We start from the raw sequence: 22252 nt of genomic DNA on the forward strand, positions 1-22252 counted from the left end.
TGGGTACAGGGACCCAAGCACCTGCGCCTTCCTCCACTGCTTTCCCGCATACATTAACAGGGAGCTGGATCGGAAGTGGAGCAGCCGGGACTCGACCCTGGGCCTATAAGGGATACCAGCACTGCAGGTGGTGGTTTTACCTGCTTCACCACAGCGCCAGCCCCCAGCTATCACTTTTTTAAAAAAGATTTATTTATTTGAAAGGTAGAAGAGAGAGAGATCAATCTTCATTTATTGGCTCACTCCCCAAATGGCTGCAGTGGTTGAGCAGGGCCAGGCTGAAGCCAGGATCCTGGGACTCCATCCAGGTCTCTCACATGGTTGGTGGGGGCCCAAACACTTGGGTCATCTGCTGCTTTTCCGGGGGTGTTAACAGGGAAGTGGGCAGCCAGGACTTAAACTGGTGCTTGGATGTGGGATGCTGATATTGCAGGCCGGTGGCTTAACGTGCTGCGCCACAATGGCGGCCCCCAACTATCCCTTTTGAAATTGACCAATAAATTTGAAGTAATTCAAAGTAGAGCTGCAAGAGATGTGAATTCCGATTCAGAATTAAGTCCCCTGAAGTATGACTTTTGACTTAGAACAGTAACATCCTTGTGGTATCATTGAAAAGGCATGAATGATAATTGAGCAGAATTTGCTTTTGACCTTAAAGCGGGAAAAGAAGAGTTGGTTTTTGCTCATGAAAATATAAGACATCAGTTGGAAGAATCTGCTCATCAGATTCCTGGGGAAGAAATCCTTATTGTATAGAGACTCTCACAAATGAAAAAAGAATGGCTGACAGAATTCTGTCCCTGCCAACATAAAGTCCTTGGAAGAAATATGCAAGGATAAGCAAACCATTAAAGAACTGTTGAATGTATCTGGCCTGGGTAGCTCTCTCTGCTTTATAGCTAGAGCATGGGTGTTTATTTAAACTCAGTCAAGAGAAAGACTTTGAGCGATCAGAACTCAGGGTAGCAAACAGATGCCCATGAGGAAACCAAGGGCTCTGTCTTCTGGTTTAGAAAAGCAGCAGCCATCAACACTCACAAATGAGAAAGAAGTCTTTGTGGAAGTACTTGAAGCTCAGAGGTTCTTGAAGAATCAGAGAAACATAATGAAAGCTTAAGTAAAAAGCAAAATTTTACAACAGTCGATTGAGGAAAAAGTCAAAAGTCTTGCATCTGTGAAAGAAAAAAAAAATAGTCTTCAGAAAAAAGAACTGGAAAGACTCAGGGTAAGGAGAGTGGAGCTGCCCCTGCAGCTAATCCAGATATTTCCATGCTTTTGTGAAGCTAGGAGCGGAGATGTCTCGGTTGAACATAATCAGAGAGGTCATCTTGAGAAGGAAAGAAAACATCAAAAGATAATTGAGGATCAAAACCAGAGTACAGTACAACATCTCTGCAAAAGCAGCCGGAAGAAATGGGTGCTTCCAGAGATCAACATGAACAAATGATGAGCACCTACACCCAGCTCTTTGCAGCAAAAGATGAGGAAGTTAAGGATTTGCAAACGACAATAAAACAAAGTCCACCTGCTGGGAGAAACAAGACATTAAAACAGAATTCTGTTTTTCAAATAACTTTCAGTGTGTGGATACAGAAAATAGAAGTAGAAGGCACAAAGTATTCAAAGCCGAAACCAAAAGGAATGAAAGAACAAGCTTCAGGGGTTCACTGTCTATGAAAAAAAAATGTCTTTTACTACGCTGATCGTTCAGTTAGGTAAACTAAAGGTCCCTAACAGTATGAGTTGAAGTTAGAGGGGCCTTGGCTCCAAAACAGTTGCATCTGTTTACACCAAAAAATACAGTTCATCTTCAGCATGATAACATATGCCTGGGAAAGAGAACAGATATTATCTGTTTGGAATGAGAAGGCTTGGGAAAATAGCTCTCTCCAAAGAGGCGCTCACCTAGTAATAGACATTGCAGTTGCCAGAGAAGCAGCCCTCATGAAAGTGCAGTGGGAAAATAAAAACAGCTAGATCTGAAAGCAATGATCATGCTATTTTTAGAGAAACAGTTCAGAATGTGTCCTGTCTTATTGCAGAAAAAGACACTGAAATAGATGCCTTAACTTAGAAATGTCAGCCATCGTTGACCATTTGGCCTTTCTGCAAGCATCCAGTTAGTGATGAGATTAGAAGTGTAACTCGTCACCCGTTTGAGGAGATTCTTACGAGAATGCGGTCCATTAAAACAGTGAGTTAAGAAAATGGAAGGCTTAGACAGGCCCGTCATGGCCACAGTCCACATACGCAGCAGGAACTAGGTGGCTTCAACACTGTTGTAATTGAGAGTGAGAATGAGTTTAAACTGGACATGAACGAAACTAACCTGATCTGAACTTACAAAAGGAATAAAGTCAGACCAAAAAAATTGGGGCAGGAATTAGCCCAAACTCAGGAGTGCCTATGGCAATTTTCTACACCAATGATAGGCTCTTAGAACAGCTTGATATACCAGGGCTCTCACCCAACCATCATTCGCAGAAGAGTCTCTTAAGGCAAGGGAATTGTTCCACTATGTGAGCCTTCTAAACTCCTCCAAGAGCCTGATGAATTAAGAACATTACTAGAGGGGAAAGGTAGCAACCTTTAGGACCGACCAGGAAAGTTATCAGAGCTTTTCTGAGTCAGTGGCCGCCACATCAGAGCTTGAAATGAGACAACTCCAACCAGTTGATTCAGAAATTAAGCATTTAAAGAAGCAGAATGTTCTTACTAAAGCTACTAAAGGGAAAGAAACTTTATATCAAAGCCAAAAATCAATTACACTCTCTGAAGAAAAAAAATTCTCAGGACTGGCATTGTGGTGTAGGGAGTAAAGCCACTGCCTGTGATGCTGGCATTCCATGTGGGTTCTGGTTCGAATCCCGCTGCTCCACTTCTGATTCAGCTCCCTGCTTATGGCCTGAGAAAGCAGCAGAAGATGACCCAGGTGCTTAGGTCCCTGCACCATGTGGGAGACCTCGATGAAGCTCCTGGCTTTGGCCTGCTGTTGTGGCCATTTGGGGAGTGAATCAGCAGATGGAAGATTCTCTCTCTCTCTCTCTCTCTCTATCTCTCTGTGTGTGTGTGGGGGGGTCCCCTGCTTCTCTCTCGGTTAACTCTCCCTTTCAAAGAAATAAGTAAATCTTGAAAAAAAGAGAAAATCTCAAAGAAATGAATGAAAGTGAGACTTTGAAAAGGCAAGTAATGAAAAACCTAAAAGAAGGAACATCAACAGTAGAAATAAACTAAAACAGGAAAATGAAAAAAAAAAAAAAAAGTAGACCTAGCCAGCGGCAAGGAAACAGCATTTCAAATATTACAGGAGACTAATATGAAGCTTTCTGCTTTCCTGTGAGAATAGGATGTGAAGTACTATGCAGTGAAGGCAGAGGCCCACTTTTTTGAGCAACTATGGAAAGAGAACAAGGCATTTTTTTAAGATTTCCACCAACTTTTCAATACAATTAAGTCAAGGTAGGAGAAGACAGTGGCATGTCTGCAGGAAGTGAGGTCAAGTCATGTTGGCCTTGAACAGAAACAAATGGAAAACCAAGCCCTTGGGGGCCCGGCGCTGTGGTACAATTGGTTAATCCTCTCATCCCATATGGGCACTGGTTCAAGTCCCAGCTGCTCCTCTTCCAATGCAGCTCTCTGCTATGGCCTGGGAAAGCAGTAGAAGATGGCCCAAGTCCTTGGGCCCCTGCACCCGTGTGGGAGACCCAGAAGAGGCTCTTGGCTCCTGGCTTCAGATCAGCACAGCTCCAGCCGTCATGGCCATTTGAGGAGTGAACCAGCAGATGGCAAACCTTTCTCTCTGTCTTTCCTTTTCGCTGTCTGTAACTCTACCTCTTAATTAAAATCTTTTTTTTTTTTTTTTTGACAGAGTGGATAGTGAGAGAGAGAGACAAAGAGAAAGGTCTTCCTTTGCCGTTGTTTCACCCTCCAATGGCCACTGTGGCCAGCGCGCTGAGGCCGGTGCACCGCGCTGATCTGAAGGCAGGAGCCAAGTGCTTCTCCTGGTCTCCCATGGGGTGCAGGGCCCAAGGACTGGGGCCATCCTCCAGTGCACTCCCGGGCCACAGCAGAGAGCTGGCTTGGAAGAGGGGCAACTGGGACTAGAACCCGTTGTGCCGGCGCCGCAAGATGGAGGATTAGCCTATTGAGCCGTGGCACCGGCCAATTAAATAAAATCTTAAAAAAAAAAAAAAAAAAGAAAACCAAGCCCTACAGGAGGTTCAGCATTCACATGACAAGGAGTTACAGGAACTAGGAAGATCACCCAGTCATCTTTGATAGTCAAAGTCTCACATTCCTGATGCTTTGGCTGCGGAAGAGAGAGTGGCTAGACTAGTCAAGTGCTACTTTGGAGGGCAAGCTAGTCGCAGCTGCTTGTGAAAAGGAAAGTATCTACCAGGTACTTTTGTAGGTGGAGTCGGCCCAGGAGAAATTGAAGATGGCCTCTAAACAGAAGAGGGGGCATTGTAGCTTTCCGTTTCAGAAGAACAAGAGAATCAGTATGTGGTATTACTGGCCGATTGGGAAGAAATGGTCAAAAATTTACAAGGAAAACACCTGTCACTAAAAGATTTGAGCAAAGCAAATGGTGTGTTGGATGGGACCCGAGAGCCAATTGAAGAACTGACAGGAAATTGGGTCTAACAGGAAGTGTTAGGTGCATTATAGAAGATATGGATGAAATCTACCAACAGTGCACAAGGAGACATGAACAAGATCCTCAGGCTGTTCCAGAACTCCCCAAAACTGGTCAAAAATTGCTGTAGAACTCCCCCAGAACTAGGTCTGCTTGCCCAGTGTGCAGCAAACCAATTAGCACCACCGAGGTGGTGGGAGTAGTTTATTTGTGACACACAGAGCTAGGAGTCAGGCATCTCTGAGGCTCAGTTTCCAGACTCCCCGAGGGATTAAAGGCAGTGAGTCTTGGAGTTGAAAGTGGGGATTGAGAGTACATGATCAGCTTGCATGTGGGCCATTCATTGGTTCACAAAGCAGTGGCCTACCTTTGATTGGTTGGTGACAGGGGCCAGAATGTTTCCTTCGAAGTGGCAAAGGTGGACTCTGGTCTGTGTGGGTCTAAGGGTAGATTGGGCAGTACTTTGTTTGATCACAGCCTGTGGAGTCCTCGGAGCTCTCAGAAGAGAAGCTGGCACTGGGATGTTAACCTACAGGGACAGTCTGAGTCTGTGTGATTCAGGATCTTGGCTCTGGCTTCACTCTTGTGTCACTCCCTTAATTTAGTGAGTGACTCTCCACAGAGGAACCGCCTGCTAAGGGAGAAACACTGGGGCATGAAGAAGTCTCATCAAAGGCATTAGGTAGCCACAGGGGCTCTACTTCAGTACCCTTCTTTCTTGAGTGTGTTGGGGGTGAGGGGGTAGCAGTCCTTCCAGCTACTTTCCACTGCAATGAACATAGCATGAATATTCTCTTCCTCCTCCTGTGAATCAGGTGAAAGTCCTCCCAAGAGTTCACTACTCAGTGCTATCAGACTGGGGGGCCCACCTGGCGCTGGGCAGGGGAGCTTCATCTAGGGTGCCACGCCTACCTTGGAGGAAGGATGTAACAGTTCTATTGTTCAGTGTTAGCAGGCCAGGTAGCCCATTTGGTGCTGAGCAGAGGGGATTCTTCTGGGGAGCTTTCCCCGGAGGAAAGGCTAAGACCACCTGTACGGTTACTGGGGTCTGGGACTTGGAGGTGGAAAATCCTGGGGTGCTTCCAGGTGAGCTTCTACAGGTGCTTTGTTTTCCTTAGGCCCTTCTTGTACACAATGGCTAATTTCTAACTTCCTACCTAACAGAGGATGGTGCTGCCTGGGAATTATGTGGCACTTCCACAAGTCCCACATGGAGCTCAATATCCGTTTTGTCATACCCCACCCTTAGGTCCTGGATGAAGCAGGGAAAAGCGGGTGTTTTGGTTGACAAGTAGAGAAGGATGGAATTACATATAGGGGCTTGCAGCAACTTCCAGCTCACCAGACCTAAACTAACTACCTGCCTACCCCATATCACTACAGCTTGGTATTTTCCCCAATTGGCCAACATTGAGCCAGTAACCTTCCTGTTTCAGAAGTGGCAGCACACAGTGAGTTGCTGGGCTGCCCAAGAGTGGACTACTCCATCCCCTGCAGTCCATCACAGGTGGCCGCCATTGTTCTCAGAGAAGTTGCTCAGCCTTGATGTCCTTTGAAAAGAATTCCACTGAGACTTTGATTTTGCCCAGATTTCTGAGTCAACACTCTCAGTCTGAAATTCTTGCCTTTTGTGTATAAAGGATTCAAAGGGGTTTCTCAGGCCTGGCAATCCCAGTGTGGGGCCTGTATATAGATTCTAGCATGAGGTGTGAGGACACTGGGCATCCTGTCTAGTTAGCACCTGTCTTTTGAAATGGTGGCCCTTCAGGGTTCTGGCTAAGTCTTTTGGGAGTCATGAGCAGGAACTCTTTTCTTCTTAACCTAACAGCTTTTTATATTTTAGTTTAGGGCTGACACTAGTGACTCCATCTTAACTTTTTTTTTTTTTTTTTAAGATTTATTTATTTGAAAATCAGAGTTACACAGAGAGGGAGGGAGAGGCAGAGAGAGAGAGAGAGGTCTTCCATCTGCTGGTTCACCCCCCAATTGGCTGCAATGGCCATGGCTGCACCAGTCCAAAGCCAGGAGCCTGGGGCTTCCTCCAAGTCTCCCACGCAGGTGCAGGGGCCCAAGGACTTGGACCATCCTCTACTGCTTTCGCAGGCAATAGCAGAGAGTTGGGTTGGAAGTGGAACAGCCAGGACTCGAACCTGTGCCCATATGGGATGCTGAGTGTGTTGACAACCAAGAGTCAGTGTCAGAAACCCTTTCAGTCACATTTGGACATAGGGGGTTTTAGAAGCGGGGGTTTTTAGGCTAACTTTATCTGGAGTCCTTTGCTAAATTTAAGGTTATCAGTTCTGTGAGTGACAGTCATCCCATCAGTGTGCTGGGCCAGAGTCATCTTGCTGGGAGTTGGACTTCTATAGAATTCTCACAGGCAACAGGCATAAAATTCAAAAAGGAAAATACAAAACTAAACCAACAGGAGCATAACAAATCAAATTTGTGTCTTAAAAACAATGCCCAGAGTCACAGTCTATTAGCATGTGTTTTGTGGTTGATTGTTTGCTTAAGTAGGGCAAAGAAAGTTGATTTGCCATATAGTAATCAGATTTAGAAGACTCTGAAGTTAGGAAACCTAACCAAGGTAGGCTTACATTTGTTTTTAACTGTAACACCTAATCTTGTGAAGTTTGAAGATCTACTGAGACGTGACAGTTTATTTGCTAAATATAAGCCTATGAATCAGATATTCTGTGTATATTTTTAGATATACCAATGTCTTAAATTGTATTCTATAATAAAGAGAACAGTTTCTGAATATATGCAAGTAATCACATTTCCATGTAAAACAAAAATAGTCATAAGTAGTTTTTGAATTTTGGAGGAATTCAGTAGGAAGAAAGGATAAATGTTTTCATTTTTGTTTACGAAAGCAAAGTGTGGTAAAGCTTAGAAATCGCAAGAAAAAATTCCTTAAGTCTGGAAGGCAAGACATGTAAGTGCAAAACCAACAGTGTCTTACCTAAAAGACACACCCACAGATTTCACCAGTTCACCGAGCGTCCTGTGACTGCGGCTTGTCTCATTTGATATCCACTAGCAGTTTCACGGATCCATCAGCTTGTATCTGAGTTCTAGAAGATGTTAGTTGGTCCACTGATCTTTTGTCAGAAACCTACATTTACAAATACTTGTTAGAGTCTTTTCTGATTCTAAATATTTCCAGAAAAGAACTGTGAATGACTAAAGACAAATCACCACAATTCATATTTGGATAGCAGTTCAGCAATCCACAGGGAAGTTTAGTTATTTTCACCTAACGCAGCATTTTGGAAAGCACAGTAGAGTTTCACAAACTGAGATCCTCTCAGATCTCTGGGCCTCTGACAGGACGGGCAGTCTCCATTTGTGAGAGGCCCCTAGGATCTCTCTCCCCCTCCACCTTTTTTTTTTTTTAAGAATTATTTTTTTATTTCAGAGGTAGAGTTACAGGCAGAGAAAGGGAGAGACAGAGAGAAAGGTCTTCCATCAGCTGGTTCACTCCCTAAATGGCCGCAACGGCTGGAGCTGTGCTGATCCAAAGCCAGGAGTCAGGCGCTTTTTCCAGGTCTCCCACGCAGGTGCAGGGACCCAAGGACTTGGACCATCTTCTGCTGCTTTCCCAGGCCATCAGCAGAGAGCTGGATCAGAAGTGGAGCAGCTGGGACATGAACTGGTATCTATGGGATGCCTGCACTGTTCATTTAGCCTACTACGCTTAGTAATACTAAGCCTTAGCCTACTACACTACAATACCTACTATGCCACAGTGCCGGCCCCAGGACCTCTTTTATATTAAAGCAACAATGATGACTGATAAAATCCCACCAGGAACACCAGACTATGATAAATGTCATATAGCTGCTAGAATGTTTACTTCAACAACACATAAGCAGGACTTAAAAGTGTGGCACCAAGGGTGAGTCATTGGCACAGTGATTTCAGTTGCCACTTGGGACACCCGCATCCCATATCGGAGTGCCTGGTTCAAGTCCCAGCTACTTGCTTCCTATGCAGCCGACTCAGAAGATTTGATTTAGGGGCCAGCGTTGTGGTGTAGCCTTTTGAGCTGCTGTTTCTGATGCTGGCGTGCCGTATCAGGTGATGGTTCCAGACCCGGCTGCTCTGCCACTCACCCAGCTCCCTCCTAATGCACTTGTGAAGGCAGCAGATGATGGCCCAACTGACACCCACGTGGGAGACCTGAGTGGTGTTCCTGGCTCCTTGCTTTGGCCAGGCCATCTCGAGCCATCACAGCTATTTGTGGAGTGAACCAGCAGATGGAAGATGTCTGTCTCTCCCTCCCCCTCTCCCTCTCTCCCTCCCCCTCTCCCTCTCCCTCTCCCTCCCCCCTCCCCCCCTCTTCCCCTCTCCCCCTCTCCCTCTCTCCCTCTCTCCCTCTCTCCCTCTTTCCCTCTTTCCCTCTCTCTCACTTACTCAGCCTTTCAAATAGACAAACAAATATTTAAGCAAAAATAATAAGGGCCTGCGTTGTGGCACAATGGGCTAAGCCAACTGCCTGCTATGCCAGCATCCTAAATGAGTGCTAATTTGAGTCTTGGTTCTCTACTTTCAACTCAGCTCTCTGCTAATGTGTCTCAGAAAGCAGTGGAGGATAGCCCAAGTACTTGGACCCCTGCCACCCTCATGGGAGACCTAGGTGGAGTTCCAGGCTCCTTGTTTCATCCTGGCCCGGCCCCTCCTTTTGTGGCCACTTGTGGAGTGAGCTAGAAGATGGAAGATATGTCTGTCTCTCTCTCTCTCTCTCTATATATATATATGTATAAAACTATCTTTCAAATAAATATTGAAAAAAACTTGATTTAGAACTTTGATCTTGAGGAAGCCTGCAAAGATGTCAAAGATTTAGGCCGGCGCCGTGGCTTAACAGGCTAATCCTCTGCCTTGCGGCGCCGGCACACTGGGTTCTAGTCCCGGTTGGGGCACCAGATTCTATCCCGGTTGCCCCTCTTCCAGGCCAGCTCTCTGCTATGGCCCGGGAAGGCAGTGGAGGATGGCCCAAGTCCTTGGGCCCTGAACCCATATGGGAGACCAGGAGAAGCACCTGGCTCCTGGCTTCAGATCAGCGAGATGCACTGGCTGTAGCGGCCATTGGAGGGTGAACCAACAGCAAAAAGGAAGACCTTTCTCTCTGTCTCTCTCTCTCTCACTATCCACTCTGCCTGTCCAAAAAAAAAAAAAAAAAAAAAAGATGTCAAAGATTTAAAACATGTGGTCAAAGCAGTATCCTAGGTCAAGGTATATAAACCAGGGTTATAGACCAGATTTAACCAGAGTTTCAAAGTTTCAAAATAAATATTTGTCCAAAAATAATCTTGACTGTTGTAAGACTCTCAGCTTTCCCAGGCAAAAGAACCTGACAAAGTTAACAGAGATCACAAGTGACTTAACAAAACAAAATCTTTGCTTCCTTGGTCAGTTACCAAAAGGCAAAGAAAAATCCTTAATAGAAGAACACTGAACTCTTAGAAACAATCAAAACACACGAAATCATGTGATTACATGGAACAATTTAGATAAATCAGGATAAGCCAGTAGTAAAGAATCAAGTTATCCTGCTATCTTAGGATTCTTTAAAAAGAAAAAAAAAAAGATTTATTTATTTGAAAGGCAGAATAGTTACAGAGAAAGAGGAAAAGATGGAGAGAGAGAGCTTCCATCCATGGGATCATTCCCCATATGGCTTCAACTGCTGGAGCTGGGCCAGGCTGAAACCATACGCCTAGAACTCCATCAGGGTCTCCCACGTGGATGGCAGGGGCCCAAGCACTTGGACTGTTTTCTGCTGCTTTCCCAGGCTCATTGTCAAGGAGCTATATCAGAAGTGGAGAGGCTAGGACGCAAACTGGCACTCGTATGGGGATGCTGGGCATTGTGGGCCACAGTTTGTTTATTTTATTTTATTTTTAAAGATGTATTTATTTATTTGAAAGAGTTACACAGAGAGAGAGAAGTCTTCTGTCCGATGGTTCACTCCCCAGATGGCCGCAATGGCCGGAGCTGCACCGATCGGAAGCCAGGAGCCAGGAGCTTCTTCTGGGTCTCCCACATGGGTGCAGGGGCCCAAGCACTTGGGGCATCCTCTACTGCTTTCCCAGGCCACAGCAAAGAGCTAGATTGGAAGAGGAGCAGCTGGGACTAGAACCGGCGCCCATATGGGATGCCGGCACTTCAGGCCAGGGCGTTAACCCACTGAGCCACAGCTCTGGGTGGGCCGCAGTTTAACCCATTGCACCACAAGGCGGGCCCCCTATCTCAGGCTTCTAACATAAATACTTTTAGTTTCAAGTGACAACAGAATCAGAACTAGAGAAAAGAGCTTATAGGGAGCAAACTGGAAAGTTGCTAAAGGTCGCCAATTGAGCAGAAACTGTTAAAAGGAAAAGCCACAGTTCACAATATAGTTGAAAAAAAATTTTTAAAAAGACTTCAAAATTAAATATCAAAAATATCTTACAAATTTTTACCAACATATCAGTATTTTAGGAAAATTTCATTGCTTTAACACAGGGGACCAGATTCTAGTTTCATGCCAGTGTGCCTTTGGTGCTAATGTTCACTTTGTAGAACATGCTGTAAAAAATTCTTTTTTTTTTTTAATTTTTGACAGGCAGAGTGGACAGTGAGAGACAGAGAGAAAGGTCTTCCTTTTTGCCGTTGGTTCACCCTCCAATGGCCACCGCAGTAGGCGTGCTGCGGCCGGCACACCGCGCTGATCCGATGGCAGGAGCCAGGTGTTTATCCTGGTCTCCCATGGGGTGCAGGGCCCAAGCACCTGGGCCATCCTCCACTGCACTCCCTGGCCACAGCAGAGAGCTGGCCTGGAAGAGGGGCAACCGGGACAGGATCAGTGCCCTGACCGGGACTAGAACCCGGTGTGCTGGCGCCGCAAGGCGGAGGATTAGCCTAGTGAGCCACGGCGCCAGCCCAAAAAGTTCTTTTATAATTGTAGCCAACCTAATCTCACACAAGATTTGTCTTCCTCAAACCTTCTACATTCTTCTTGTATTTCTTTGTTATTTGTCCTTTAATTTTTCTCCTTCTCCTTGTGGAATACCTGTAATTTTACTTTAGGACAAAAATTATTCTCTTTTCCCTTAATCAAACACATCTTCCCTATCCCATAGCTTCATTTATTAAAAATGTGTCTTACTCCCTCACTGAGTTGTTTTCCGCCCTCTTTCCCAATTTCAATGACCATATGTTAACATTTTTTTTAAGGTTTATGTTATTTATTTGAAAGAGTTAGACAGACACAGAGGTCTTCCATCTGCTGATTTACTCCCTAAATGGCCCCAATGGCCAAGTCTGGGCTGATCTGAAGCCAGGAGCCAGGCACTTCTTCTGGGTCTCCCACATGGGTTCAGGGACCCAAGCACTTGGGCCATCTTGCTCTACTTCCCCAGATGCATTAACAGGGAGCTGGATCAGAAGTGCAGCATCCAGGACTTGAACGAGCACTCGTGTGGGATGCTGATGCTGCAGGTAGCTTTACCTGCTACTCCACAGCACCGGCTCTGATTAGCATTATTTCTTACTCTTGATAACTTCTATTGGAAACCTTTAGAACAATTTGAACTGTCATGTATCAGCAGTTCATGAAAACATATTTGTTAGTAGACCCAATGCCTTTTATAGAATTTAAGAAGCCAAGAGTTCATGAATTGGTATTTAGAAATATTTATCTCTTTTACATTTACCCAGTTTGTTTTTAACAATTAGGTTACTTAACAAGCTGAAATATTAGACAGGCATGGTTGTTCATTTAAGTCATTTTGTTGTCAAAGAAAAACTCTAGAAACAGTTGTGCTTTATATATAGGAAGCAGTGAACATTGTACTATACCTTCACCTGTTTTGTTTGTTCTTAGGTCAAAATTACACTTCTGTGATTTTAAATATCTAAGAAAAATAAGTATGAGTTTTAGTTGGCCAGCAAACCCAGGCCCAAATATGTTAGTGACTTGAAAAATCTTTGTTTATACTGAAAAATTTAAAGCCACTTCTCTACCAGAGATTTATTTATATGTCATGTGAATCAAAAGATATTTGGGAGAATTTAAGTCTAATGTATGTGAGTGCTCATTTTTCCATAAGCCAATCAAAAATAGAATTATTTGAGGGGTTTTGCTACATGGATACAGAAATAACATGTACATATCAGTTCTCCACAAAAATTAGTGTGAGGGGCTGGCATTGTGGCATAGTGGATAAAGCCACCCTCTGTGATGCCAGCATCCCATAGGGGTGCCGGTTCAAGTCCCAGCTGCTCCACTTCCAATCCAGCTTCACTGCTAGTGTGCCTGGGAAAAGCAGCAGAAGACGGCCCCAATCTGGGCCCTGTGTCCACATGGCAGACCTGGATGAAACTCCTGGCTTCAGCATGGTCCACCCCTGTGTGTTGTGGCCATTTGGGGAGTGAACCAGTGGATGGAAGATATTCTCTCTCTCTCTCTCTCTCTCTCTCTCTCTCTCTCTCTCTCTCTCTCTCTGTAACTCTTTCAAATAAATAAATCTTAAACAAGAAAGTATTATGAGCGCAACACAGAGAACACAAATCATGAGACCGGAGCCGGATAACAGATCCCAGAGTGTACCTAATCCAGACCCCAGCTTTCCACAGGGGTCAGTTCAGAGCACCAAGCTCGGTCCCGCCTCTGTCTGGGGGAGCTTCACCTCTTTCAGGACCCCCAAAGGGCAAACTCACCAAAACCCACGAGGGGCTAATCCAGACCCCACGCGGGGTAACTGAGACCTGTGAAAATACCAACCAGAGAGGCGAGAACAGAGACAAAACTGCTTTCTGAGGTTGTTCACCCCTAAACGTCACCAAGTTATAAAATGAGGACATCAAGTTTCAAAGCAGAGACCGCTTTCCAGCAACAGAAAGGTAAAAGCCAATTTAGCACCGAAAAAAGACTGCGTCACATCATCGTGCACGGATTGCCACCAAAGATGTCTCTAAACCCCAAACCCAGTTCCTTCTGCTCAAATAGCGCCTTAGGCCAATGACACCTGGTCAGTGTACAGCCAGGAGGGGACTGTCCCTGAGTCTAACAGACACTCGGGCTGCTGAGAGTACAGGAGTTTGTTTGCCGTGCACGGAGCCAGGACTCGGGCAGCTGTTGCTCAATTGCTGGACTCCCCAAGGCCTTTTAAAAGTACTTTTCCTATGGTTGCATTATTTGAGTGACAGAGAATCCTTTTCTTTTGCTGCTACTTTTTCCTAATAACAAAGCTATCTTTAGTTTCGCTTGTGTCATAGAGCCTTGCCTGCGTCTGTTTTCACTGTGGATAATGAAAGAGAAAAAAAAAAAAAAACTGAGAAAACATCTAGTGATTAGAATCTTGATTCTCAAGGTGAGGATGATATTCTACTTTTTGCCTCTATTTTAGAGACTTATGGTCTGAGACCCTAGGAGTACCTGGGGAGTCACCTTGTTTGATGTAGACACTACTGGCCTACAAAGCGTTTAGAATTGTTGAATCTGTTGCCACATTTCATCAGGCGAGTTCACCTGAAAATGTCCAGCCTCTTTGTCTCTCTCTCTCTTCCTCTCCCCTACCCCCCTCCCCTCCTTTATAATTTGAAAGGCAAAAAGAGAGAGGCAGATTTTTCATCCCAAGTATTTCACTCCCCAAGTATTTGCCTGCAACAGTCAGGGCTGGCTGAAGCTAGCAGGCCAGAACTTAACCCTGGTGACTCTCCCATGGGAGTGGCAGGGACCCAAACATTTGAGCCATCACCTGCTATCTTCCAGGGTGCACGTTAGCAAGAAGCTGGGATCAGAAGCAGAGCCAGGACTCTAAGCACTTGGATATGAAATGCAGGCATCCCAAGCTGGGTCTTAACTGAGTGCCACACACCGGCCCCCAGCCTCTCTTGTCACTTGAGACATCTGGTACTCGTGACCCCTACTCCTACCTCCCTAGGCAGCTATGCCTCTTAGATAGGGCTGTACCCCCACCCCAGTTCCCCAGCTCCTCTGCCTCCCTCCACATCTCCCAAAACTGAAGCCAGGCTTTGACTGCCATTTGTCATCCTGATGACGTACTGTTTTTCTTAGAGCCAAGAAATGCTGTTATAGCTCATGTCTCTATTACAAGTAGGAGATAATAAAGGATGAAGTGGATTAGTTTTTAAGATAATAGTCTATTTGACTTATTTCCTCTTGCCTGGCCCTAGAAGCCATTCAGTTCAGACTCAATTGGGGAAGAACCCACTGCCAAGTCCTACTTTATTTTTAAAAATTACTTACTTACTTTATTTCAAAGACAGCAAAAAGAGACCTCCCCTCTGCTTGTTCACTCCCCCAAATGCCTGCAACAGCTGGGTCTGGGTCAGGCCAAAGCTAAGCTCTTAGAACTCAATCCAGATTTCCCATACAGGTGCCAGAGACCGAAGTACTTGAGGGCTCACATTGGCAGGAAGCTGGAATTGGAAGTGGAGCCACAAGACTTGAAGCCAGGCATTCCAATGTGGAATGTAGGCGCCCCAAGTGGCAACAGAACTGCTGTACCAAATGCCTGCCCTGAGCCCTTCTCTAACTACTTCTCGTCTGGCATCATTAGGCCCTTCCTTTCCTGCCCCTGATGGTGACAAAGCAACCAGAAATCCTTGTGCTTCCCCCTAAAATGTATTCTGAGTGGCTTCCTCAGAAAGGCACTGTTCTAACCTCAGAAATAAACTTTTAAGGAAATATAAATGATGCATCCAGGTGTTGTATGAAGTTGCTTTGTGCTCACCAGTGGAGGCTTCTGCTTTCAAGTTTGTTTTCAATCTTAGGGGTGTATATTCTCAGCATATATTATCGGCTTTAGCCAAGCAGGTGAGTTTCCACAGGAAAACTGAATGACAGAGACTGCACTTAGAGCCAACAGTAGTTATTTTGAAGTTTATAATGTGTTTTTATTAACTCTGGTCAGCCTGACTACATTTCAAATGTCTTACCACAAAAAATAAGGAAGTCATGAGTATGTTAATTACCTTGATGTAATTATTCCACAATGTATGCTTCAATCAATACATCGAATTGTACTCCATCAATGTATACAGTTGTAATGTGTCGATTTAAAGTAACATTAATTTTAATTAATTTAAAAATTTTTATTGTCATTTTTATTTGAAACCAGAGAGAGAGACAGACAGACAGACAGAGAGACAAGACTGACAAGATCTTCCATATGCTGGTTTATTCCCCAAATGCCCACATCAGCTGAGTCTAAGCCAGGCTAAAGCCAGGCGCCAGGAACTCATTCTGGGTCTCCCCTGTGGGTGGCAGGGACCCAAGTACTTGAGCCATCACCACTGCCCCTAGTAGTGCAGGTTAGCTGAAAGCCACAGTCAAGAGCAGAGGTGAGACTTGGAACCAAGCCTTCCGGTATACACTGCAGGCATTCCAGGTGGGGTTCTAACCACTGTGCCACTCATACCAAAATCACATTAATTCTAAAAAGTCAGCAGTCATTTGGCCTTAGCATTGGGAAGAGGGTGGCAAGCAGGGGGATGCTTGTCCTGCCTGAAGGGGCGGCTGACCCTCAGCTACAGCGACAGCTGCTGTGTAGAACTGGAGCCCCTTTCTCCCGGCCTGGTGCTTGGTAACTTGATAGTCCTTCATTACCATTTCTTTCGAGCCAGGATGTGTAGCCCTTCCCCGGGGGGTGTTTGCAGCCAGGTGTTTTCTCAGCATTCTGTCAGTATCCCTGCAGCTCTACCTGTCTCTCATCTTTCCTCTTTTTCTCCTCTTTTCCATCAGGTGGCAACAGACTTCCAAGTCTTCAGGTTTGTCCAGCAGCTTACAGCCTGCGGGTGCCAAAGCTGATGCCCTCAGGGAAGAGATGGAGGAGGCTGCCAACAGAGTGGAGATTTGCAGGGTACCCGCCCCCTTTGCTCCTCCCTCCTGGGTCCCCCTGGGGGAGTCCCCAGGAATTTCCCGTTTGCTCACTGGAGTTCTCTTAAAATTCTTCAGGAGCCTCTAGCTGTACTAGTGTTCCCAAGTGTGCTTGCCTGCCTACCAGGGTGAGAGATGTGACAGTGACAGGGAGGCAGCATTGGATTATCGTTGTTGTTCCTGCATGGTGCGCAAAGAGACAATGTGGCCTTTGTGTCTGTGGGAAGCTTGCTTGCTTTTTTTTTTTTTTTTCTCTTTAAAGACTTATTTTATTTATTTGAAAGGCAGAGTTACAGAGGGAGGGAGGGAGGAGGGAAGAGGGGAAGAGAGACAGACAGAAAGACAGAGAGAGAGATAGTCCATCCATTGGCTCACTCTCCAAATGGCCACAATAGCCTGGGCTAGACCAAGCTGAATGTAGGAACTAGGAGCTTCTTCCAGGTCTCCCACGTGGCTGGCAGGGGCCTAAGCACTTGGGGCCTAAGCACCTCCACTGCTTTCCCAGACACATTGACAGGAAGCTGGATAGGAAGTGGAGAAGCCGGGACTTAAACCCGTGCCCATGTGGGATGCCGGCACTGCAGGTGGCGGCTTAACCCACTTCACCACAATGCAGGCCCCTGTGGGAAGCTTTTGTAAGTTGTCTGAGTCTCCAAGAATGGGCCACACAGGACAGTTGCGACTCTAGACCATAGAGGAGCCTTGACTCATCTTGTTTCTTGTCTTGTTTGTCCTTTGTCATTTCCCAAGTCCCCTTATCAATCTTGCGCCTCCTGGAAGGCACTTACATATAAAGTTGAAATACCAACCATGGAGATAGTCTCAGAAAAGAAAGGCACTTTTAAGAGAGAGGGTGTTATTCTGAAATCTGTTCTTCCTTCCAGTGTTTCCCACCGACTTTTCCCCACAATCTAAAGGACTTAGCAACGCACCATTCATGGTGCTCTGGATACATATGCATCTGTTTACATGCATGTGTGTCAGTTTGGGTTTCCTCAGAAACCCAGGGAATAAAATTGAGCCCCAGAGAACAAAAATGTCACATTTCTAGAACTACTGCAGGCCTCTGTCATCTCAATCACATGCCGTTTTAAAGGAACATCTCTGTGGCCCTCTGGTCTCATGAGTTTGTCTGTTGCCTTATTACGTTATAGCCAGCCTGTGCAGGTGACTGTGACCTTGCATACAAGGTGACCTTGAGAATCGGTTAAATTTCCCCCTCTGTAGCTAGGAACACTGAAAGACATTTAAAGAATCCATCATCTCCCAACTTACAGCATTGTGGAGGCGAGCAAAGTGAGACCTGTTCTTCAGATCCAGGATTCACTCTCGTTTGACACCCTGTGTAAACGTCAAGTTTACCTATTGTGTACCGTTCCTGTAGTATTGTACTTCTATCCTGCTAATCTCACTTTTATTTTCTGTATTTTGTGTATCTGCCATGGATCTGTGTTCTTCAGTAAAGAATCTTTTTTAAAAAAAAATAATTATTTTTACAATAGGTAGGAGAAGGTAAAATTAAGAGATGTTGAATGTGAATATCTAAGTACATTAAATGGTCAATAACCTTATACATTGTTTGATAGCCTCTTACATTTGCCATTGTGCCAAAAAACCATATTCAGTTCTTCTTCAAAGATTACAAAAGTAATATGTGTTCATTCATAACCAGTGACAAATAACAATAGTATATCAAAGAAAACACCAATGATTCTCCCCCTTCCTGCTTAGCAATCCCTGGAGTTCAAAACAAGATGACCCATATCTCTCCTTCCCAATAATTATTAAAATTTGTTATAATGATGTACCATGTTACATGCTAAGTAGTCATAAAAATTGCATGGGTAGGGAAACCAGTGTTAGAACCAGTTATGTAGCCTCCACACCTTTCTTCATTATCACACAAGCATACACTCATCTGTAGCGTTTTCCTAGCTACTTGTGTACTTTTTTTTTAATAAAACAGTCATGTTGCTTATATTTTCCTTCCACTTTTCTCAGTGAACACTGCATACTGGATACCTCTCCAGGTTGGTAGCTGTAGATGTAACTTAGTCTATTTCATAAAGTGAATATTAATTTTTTTAAAATTTTATTATTTGACAGAGTTAGAGAGAGAGAGAGAGCGAGAGAAAGGACTTCCTTCTGTTGGTTTACCCCCTAAATGGCTGCCATGGCCGGAGCTATGTCGATCTGAAGCCAGGAGCCAGGTGCTTCCTCCTGGTCTCTCATGTGGGTGCAGGGGACCAAGCTCTTGGACCATCCTTCACTGCCCTCCCAGGCCACAACAGAGAGCTGGACTGGAAGAGGAGCAACCAGGACTAGAATTGGCGCCCATATGGGATGCCAGCGCCACAGGCGGAGGATTAACCAAGTGAGCTATGGCACCGGCCCCAGAGTGAATATTGCTTAATAGGAATGGATGCGCACACACACACACACACAGTCATATTTCAGTCAATGATGGGTTGCATGTACTGTTGTGGTTCCATAAAGTTATACTGCAGTGTGATATCATAGCCATTTTCATTTCGTGGGTCTGTTCTATGATGCTCACACAGTGACAGTCACGTCATTCCCCCTTTGAGTGTGTCTTCGTCATTACTGTCACGTGATTGTTTATGTATCTTGTGACTTCTTGGCTGTTTTCCTATTGAGGGATGGTGAAACTGGGGTGTTTTGTTTTATTTTGTTTTATTATTTATTGTTCCCAAAATGATACTTATAGTGTGTGTGTGTGTATGTGTATGTGTATCTCATTATAACTGGTAATTTTTTCTAAGGGATAGATTTCCAAAAATGATATTTTTATATCAGTATCTGTGCATCCATTTAAAAATGTTGGTAATTATTAACAATTTACCTCTCTGAAGTTGTAATTCAGGTCCCCACCAGCTATTTCTAACATTACATTTTCTTCTGTCTTTACCTGTAATATATGTTGTTCCTGTCTGGTTTTTGACAGCCTACAAGAGGGATAGAAGCCGATCTCCTTGTGATTTTGTCTTCCCCGAGTATTATGTGATGAGTATCATTGTCATGTATTTGTTAGACTGTCTCCATATTGGCCTTCTCAGTTGTATGAGCTGCCTCTTGCTATAGGCAGTTGGACCAAATGTCTGTTGCTCTAAGTACCAGTTCATATATTAGGGATGGTACACTTGTTTCTGTCTGGTGCACTACAGGTGCTTCCCAGATTCCATTTTTCTTGCAGTGCTGTTCACATTGAGTCGGTCATTAAACACTTCACCACATGCACGTATTTCCTTTAACCCCTCAGGCACCTTCTACCCAAAAGCTGGAATTTTTTTTCTTCTTTTAGTATTTGTAATAACGTATTCATACACTCATCTTATACATGTTAATACACTTGAAATGTGTTTTTGAACATGGCACAAGGTAGGGTTTTTTTTCTTTTATTCAGATGGATAGTCAGGTAAGCCACCCTCTTGAAGTGAAATCCTGATTCCTCCTCCTCAGATGTGTTTCTCCATACTGTGTTCTGTTAGTTTGTTTCCCAGTTCCTGGGACAGGTCTGTTCTCATGAATATAGATATAGTTTCTGTTATAACAACTTCATATACATAGCTATTTAGCAAGAGAACCATCCATTCTTCTGCATAACGCCCTTGGCTAGTCCATGCCACCTATTTACTTGAGTGGATTCGCAGTAGTCATGTCTGGGAACAGAAACCCCACATTGTGCTACAGGTGGCTGTCTTTGTGAGCACCCACTGTGGGCTTTGTCAAACTTCTCTTCTGACCCTGCTTATTTCGACTTTGTGAGTTGCCAAGTGTCTTAAATACCTACCTTGGTCTTCCTTTGTCTTCCCAAGGGCTTTCAGGATTTCCTTGAGTGGACTGGTTCCTCTGATCTCTTCATGGTTTTGTGTTTTCTCAGCAGTCAAGTTTTTAGTCTCTTCTACTTTAAGGCAAAGGAGCAAAATGGATGCTTACAGGCTAAAGGTGAATGAGGCCAACTGAGTTCTCTGTGTTTATGCACACAATGGACCACCCAGAGTGCCCCAGATCACTGGCACTCAGAGAACTTTAGTCTTCCAGGAAAACCCAGTCAAGGTGGTCCCAGAAGAAGGGACCTGCTGAGATGCAGGCAGACGGGCTGACCAGCACTGTTCCTTGAGAAGCCCACCCAACCCCTGCCTTGCTTCCTTGTCTTGAAAGAGACAAGCCCCTCTCCTCACAACTGGTACTTGCTTCCCTTCTTCTCCTCAAGACCCCCTGAACCCACAGTACATCCAAGGAAGTTTAAGTGTTGGTAATTTTCCAGTTAGAGGAGCTAGAGTAAGGAGGGACCTGTGAATGGAGTGAGCACAGGAGAGACGGTGATGAGAAAGCCGATCTGCTTGGTGACAGCAGTGGCACTTTGATTTTGCAGACTGGCTGCAGCCCGGGGATTTCCACTGGAAGACAGTGCTGTCCTCCTCCAGGTGTCCTCTGTTATCCCTCCGTGTCCCATCACTTACATCGTTATCCTTATTCCACCCATGTTGCTGCCTCTCCCAGTTAACCGTGTCTGGTGCGCTCTCATCCACTGACTCATTCCCCAGAACCCTACATTTGTGGCAGGGTGGCAAGTGACTGGGGAGAGGAGGGCTGAAGCTGGGGACCTGGAACTTAATGTAGGTCTCCCATATACATAGCAGAAATCCAGTCACTTGAACCACTACCACTGTCTCCCAGGGTGTGCACCAGCAGGAAGCTGGAGTTGGGTGTCAAACGTAGGCACTCTGGTATGGAATATGGGCATTCCAGCCAGTGGCTTAACCACTAGTCCAAACACCTGCTCTGCTCCTTCTTTCTTTCTCTCTCTTTTTTAAAAGATTTATTTATTTTACTTGAAAGTGAGAGTTACACAGAGGGAGAAGGAGAGGCAGACAGAGAGAGAGAGGTCTTCCATCTGCTGGTTCACTCCCCAAATGGCTGCAGCAGCCAGAGCTGGGCCAATCCGAAGCCAGGAGCCTGGAGCTTCTTCCGGGTCTCCCATGCAGGAGCAGGGACCCAAGGACTTGAGCCATCTTCTACTACTTTCCCAGGCCATTAGCAGAGAGCTGGAACAGAAGTGGAGCAGCCAGGATGTGAACTGGCATCCATATGGGATGCAGCACTACAGGTGGTGGCTTTACCCACTATGCCACAGTACCGGCCCCTCCCTCCGTCTTTTAACTTGTGTCTCTTCCACTTCACTTTCCTCCAATGTATAATTGTTGCTGTTTGAAAAGTCAAGCCTGACTTCGGGAAAGGTGGCCACCTGAAGGCAGAAGTCTAATCCGGGCTGCCTTCCTCACAGTCTGACCAAAATGCACGTAGAATGTCCAACTAAAAGCAGTGAGTCTGGCCCTTAACTCTTACTACAAAGCTCACCCATGTTATGGGAAGTAAGTGCATGGAATCCTCATTACTGCCCTCTCATTTGGAAGACTCTGGATAGCTGATGGGCACTGATGTTGCTTGGAACCCCTCTTGCCAGAAGAGTCCACCCCACTAGGTCTGAGGGTGAGCAGGTGCCGCACTCAACAGGGAGCCAGCAGGTGGCTGAGCTTCCAATGGGATGGACTTTTCCTGAGGCACTGGTAGGGTCTTCCCTGACAGACAGTAGTTCCATGAAGGAGGCTGGCCATCGCTGTGTCATTTCCCTAGAATACAGGACAGAGCACATGATAAACAGAGATGCTTGCTCCCTGATCTTTACCAAACTCAGA

At 45.2% G+C, this 22252-nt stretch overlaps 1 protein-coding gene across 5 annotated transcripts in view; it reads left to right on the plus strand.

Moving 5' to 3' along the window:
* Window positions 1–22252, plus strand: part of ARHGAP44 (Rho GTPase activating protein 44) — a 180501-nt gene that overhangs the window by 115096 nt on the left and 43153 nt on the right. For 4 of the 5 annotated variants that reach the window (XM_062175507.1, XM_062175511.1, XM_062175509.1 and 1 more), the window contains exon 7: window positions 16398–16515. The exons of the other annotated variant lie outside the window; for it this stretch is intronic. In XM_062175507.1, coding sequence (XP_062031491.1) covers window positions 16398–16515 — 118 coding nt within the window. The remainder of the gene's footprint in view (window positions 1–16397; window positions 16516–22252) is intronic. 5 annotated transcript variants of the gene reach the window in all.

This window comes from Lepus europaeus, chromosome 18, assembly GCF_033115175.1.
Source record: "Lepus europaeus isolate LE1 chromosome 18, mLepTim1.pri, whole genome shotgun sequence".
Classification (NCBI taxonomy): domain Eukaryota; kingdom Metazoa; phylum Chordata; class Mammalia; order Lagomorpha; family Leporidae; genus Lepus; species Lepus europaeus.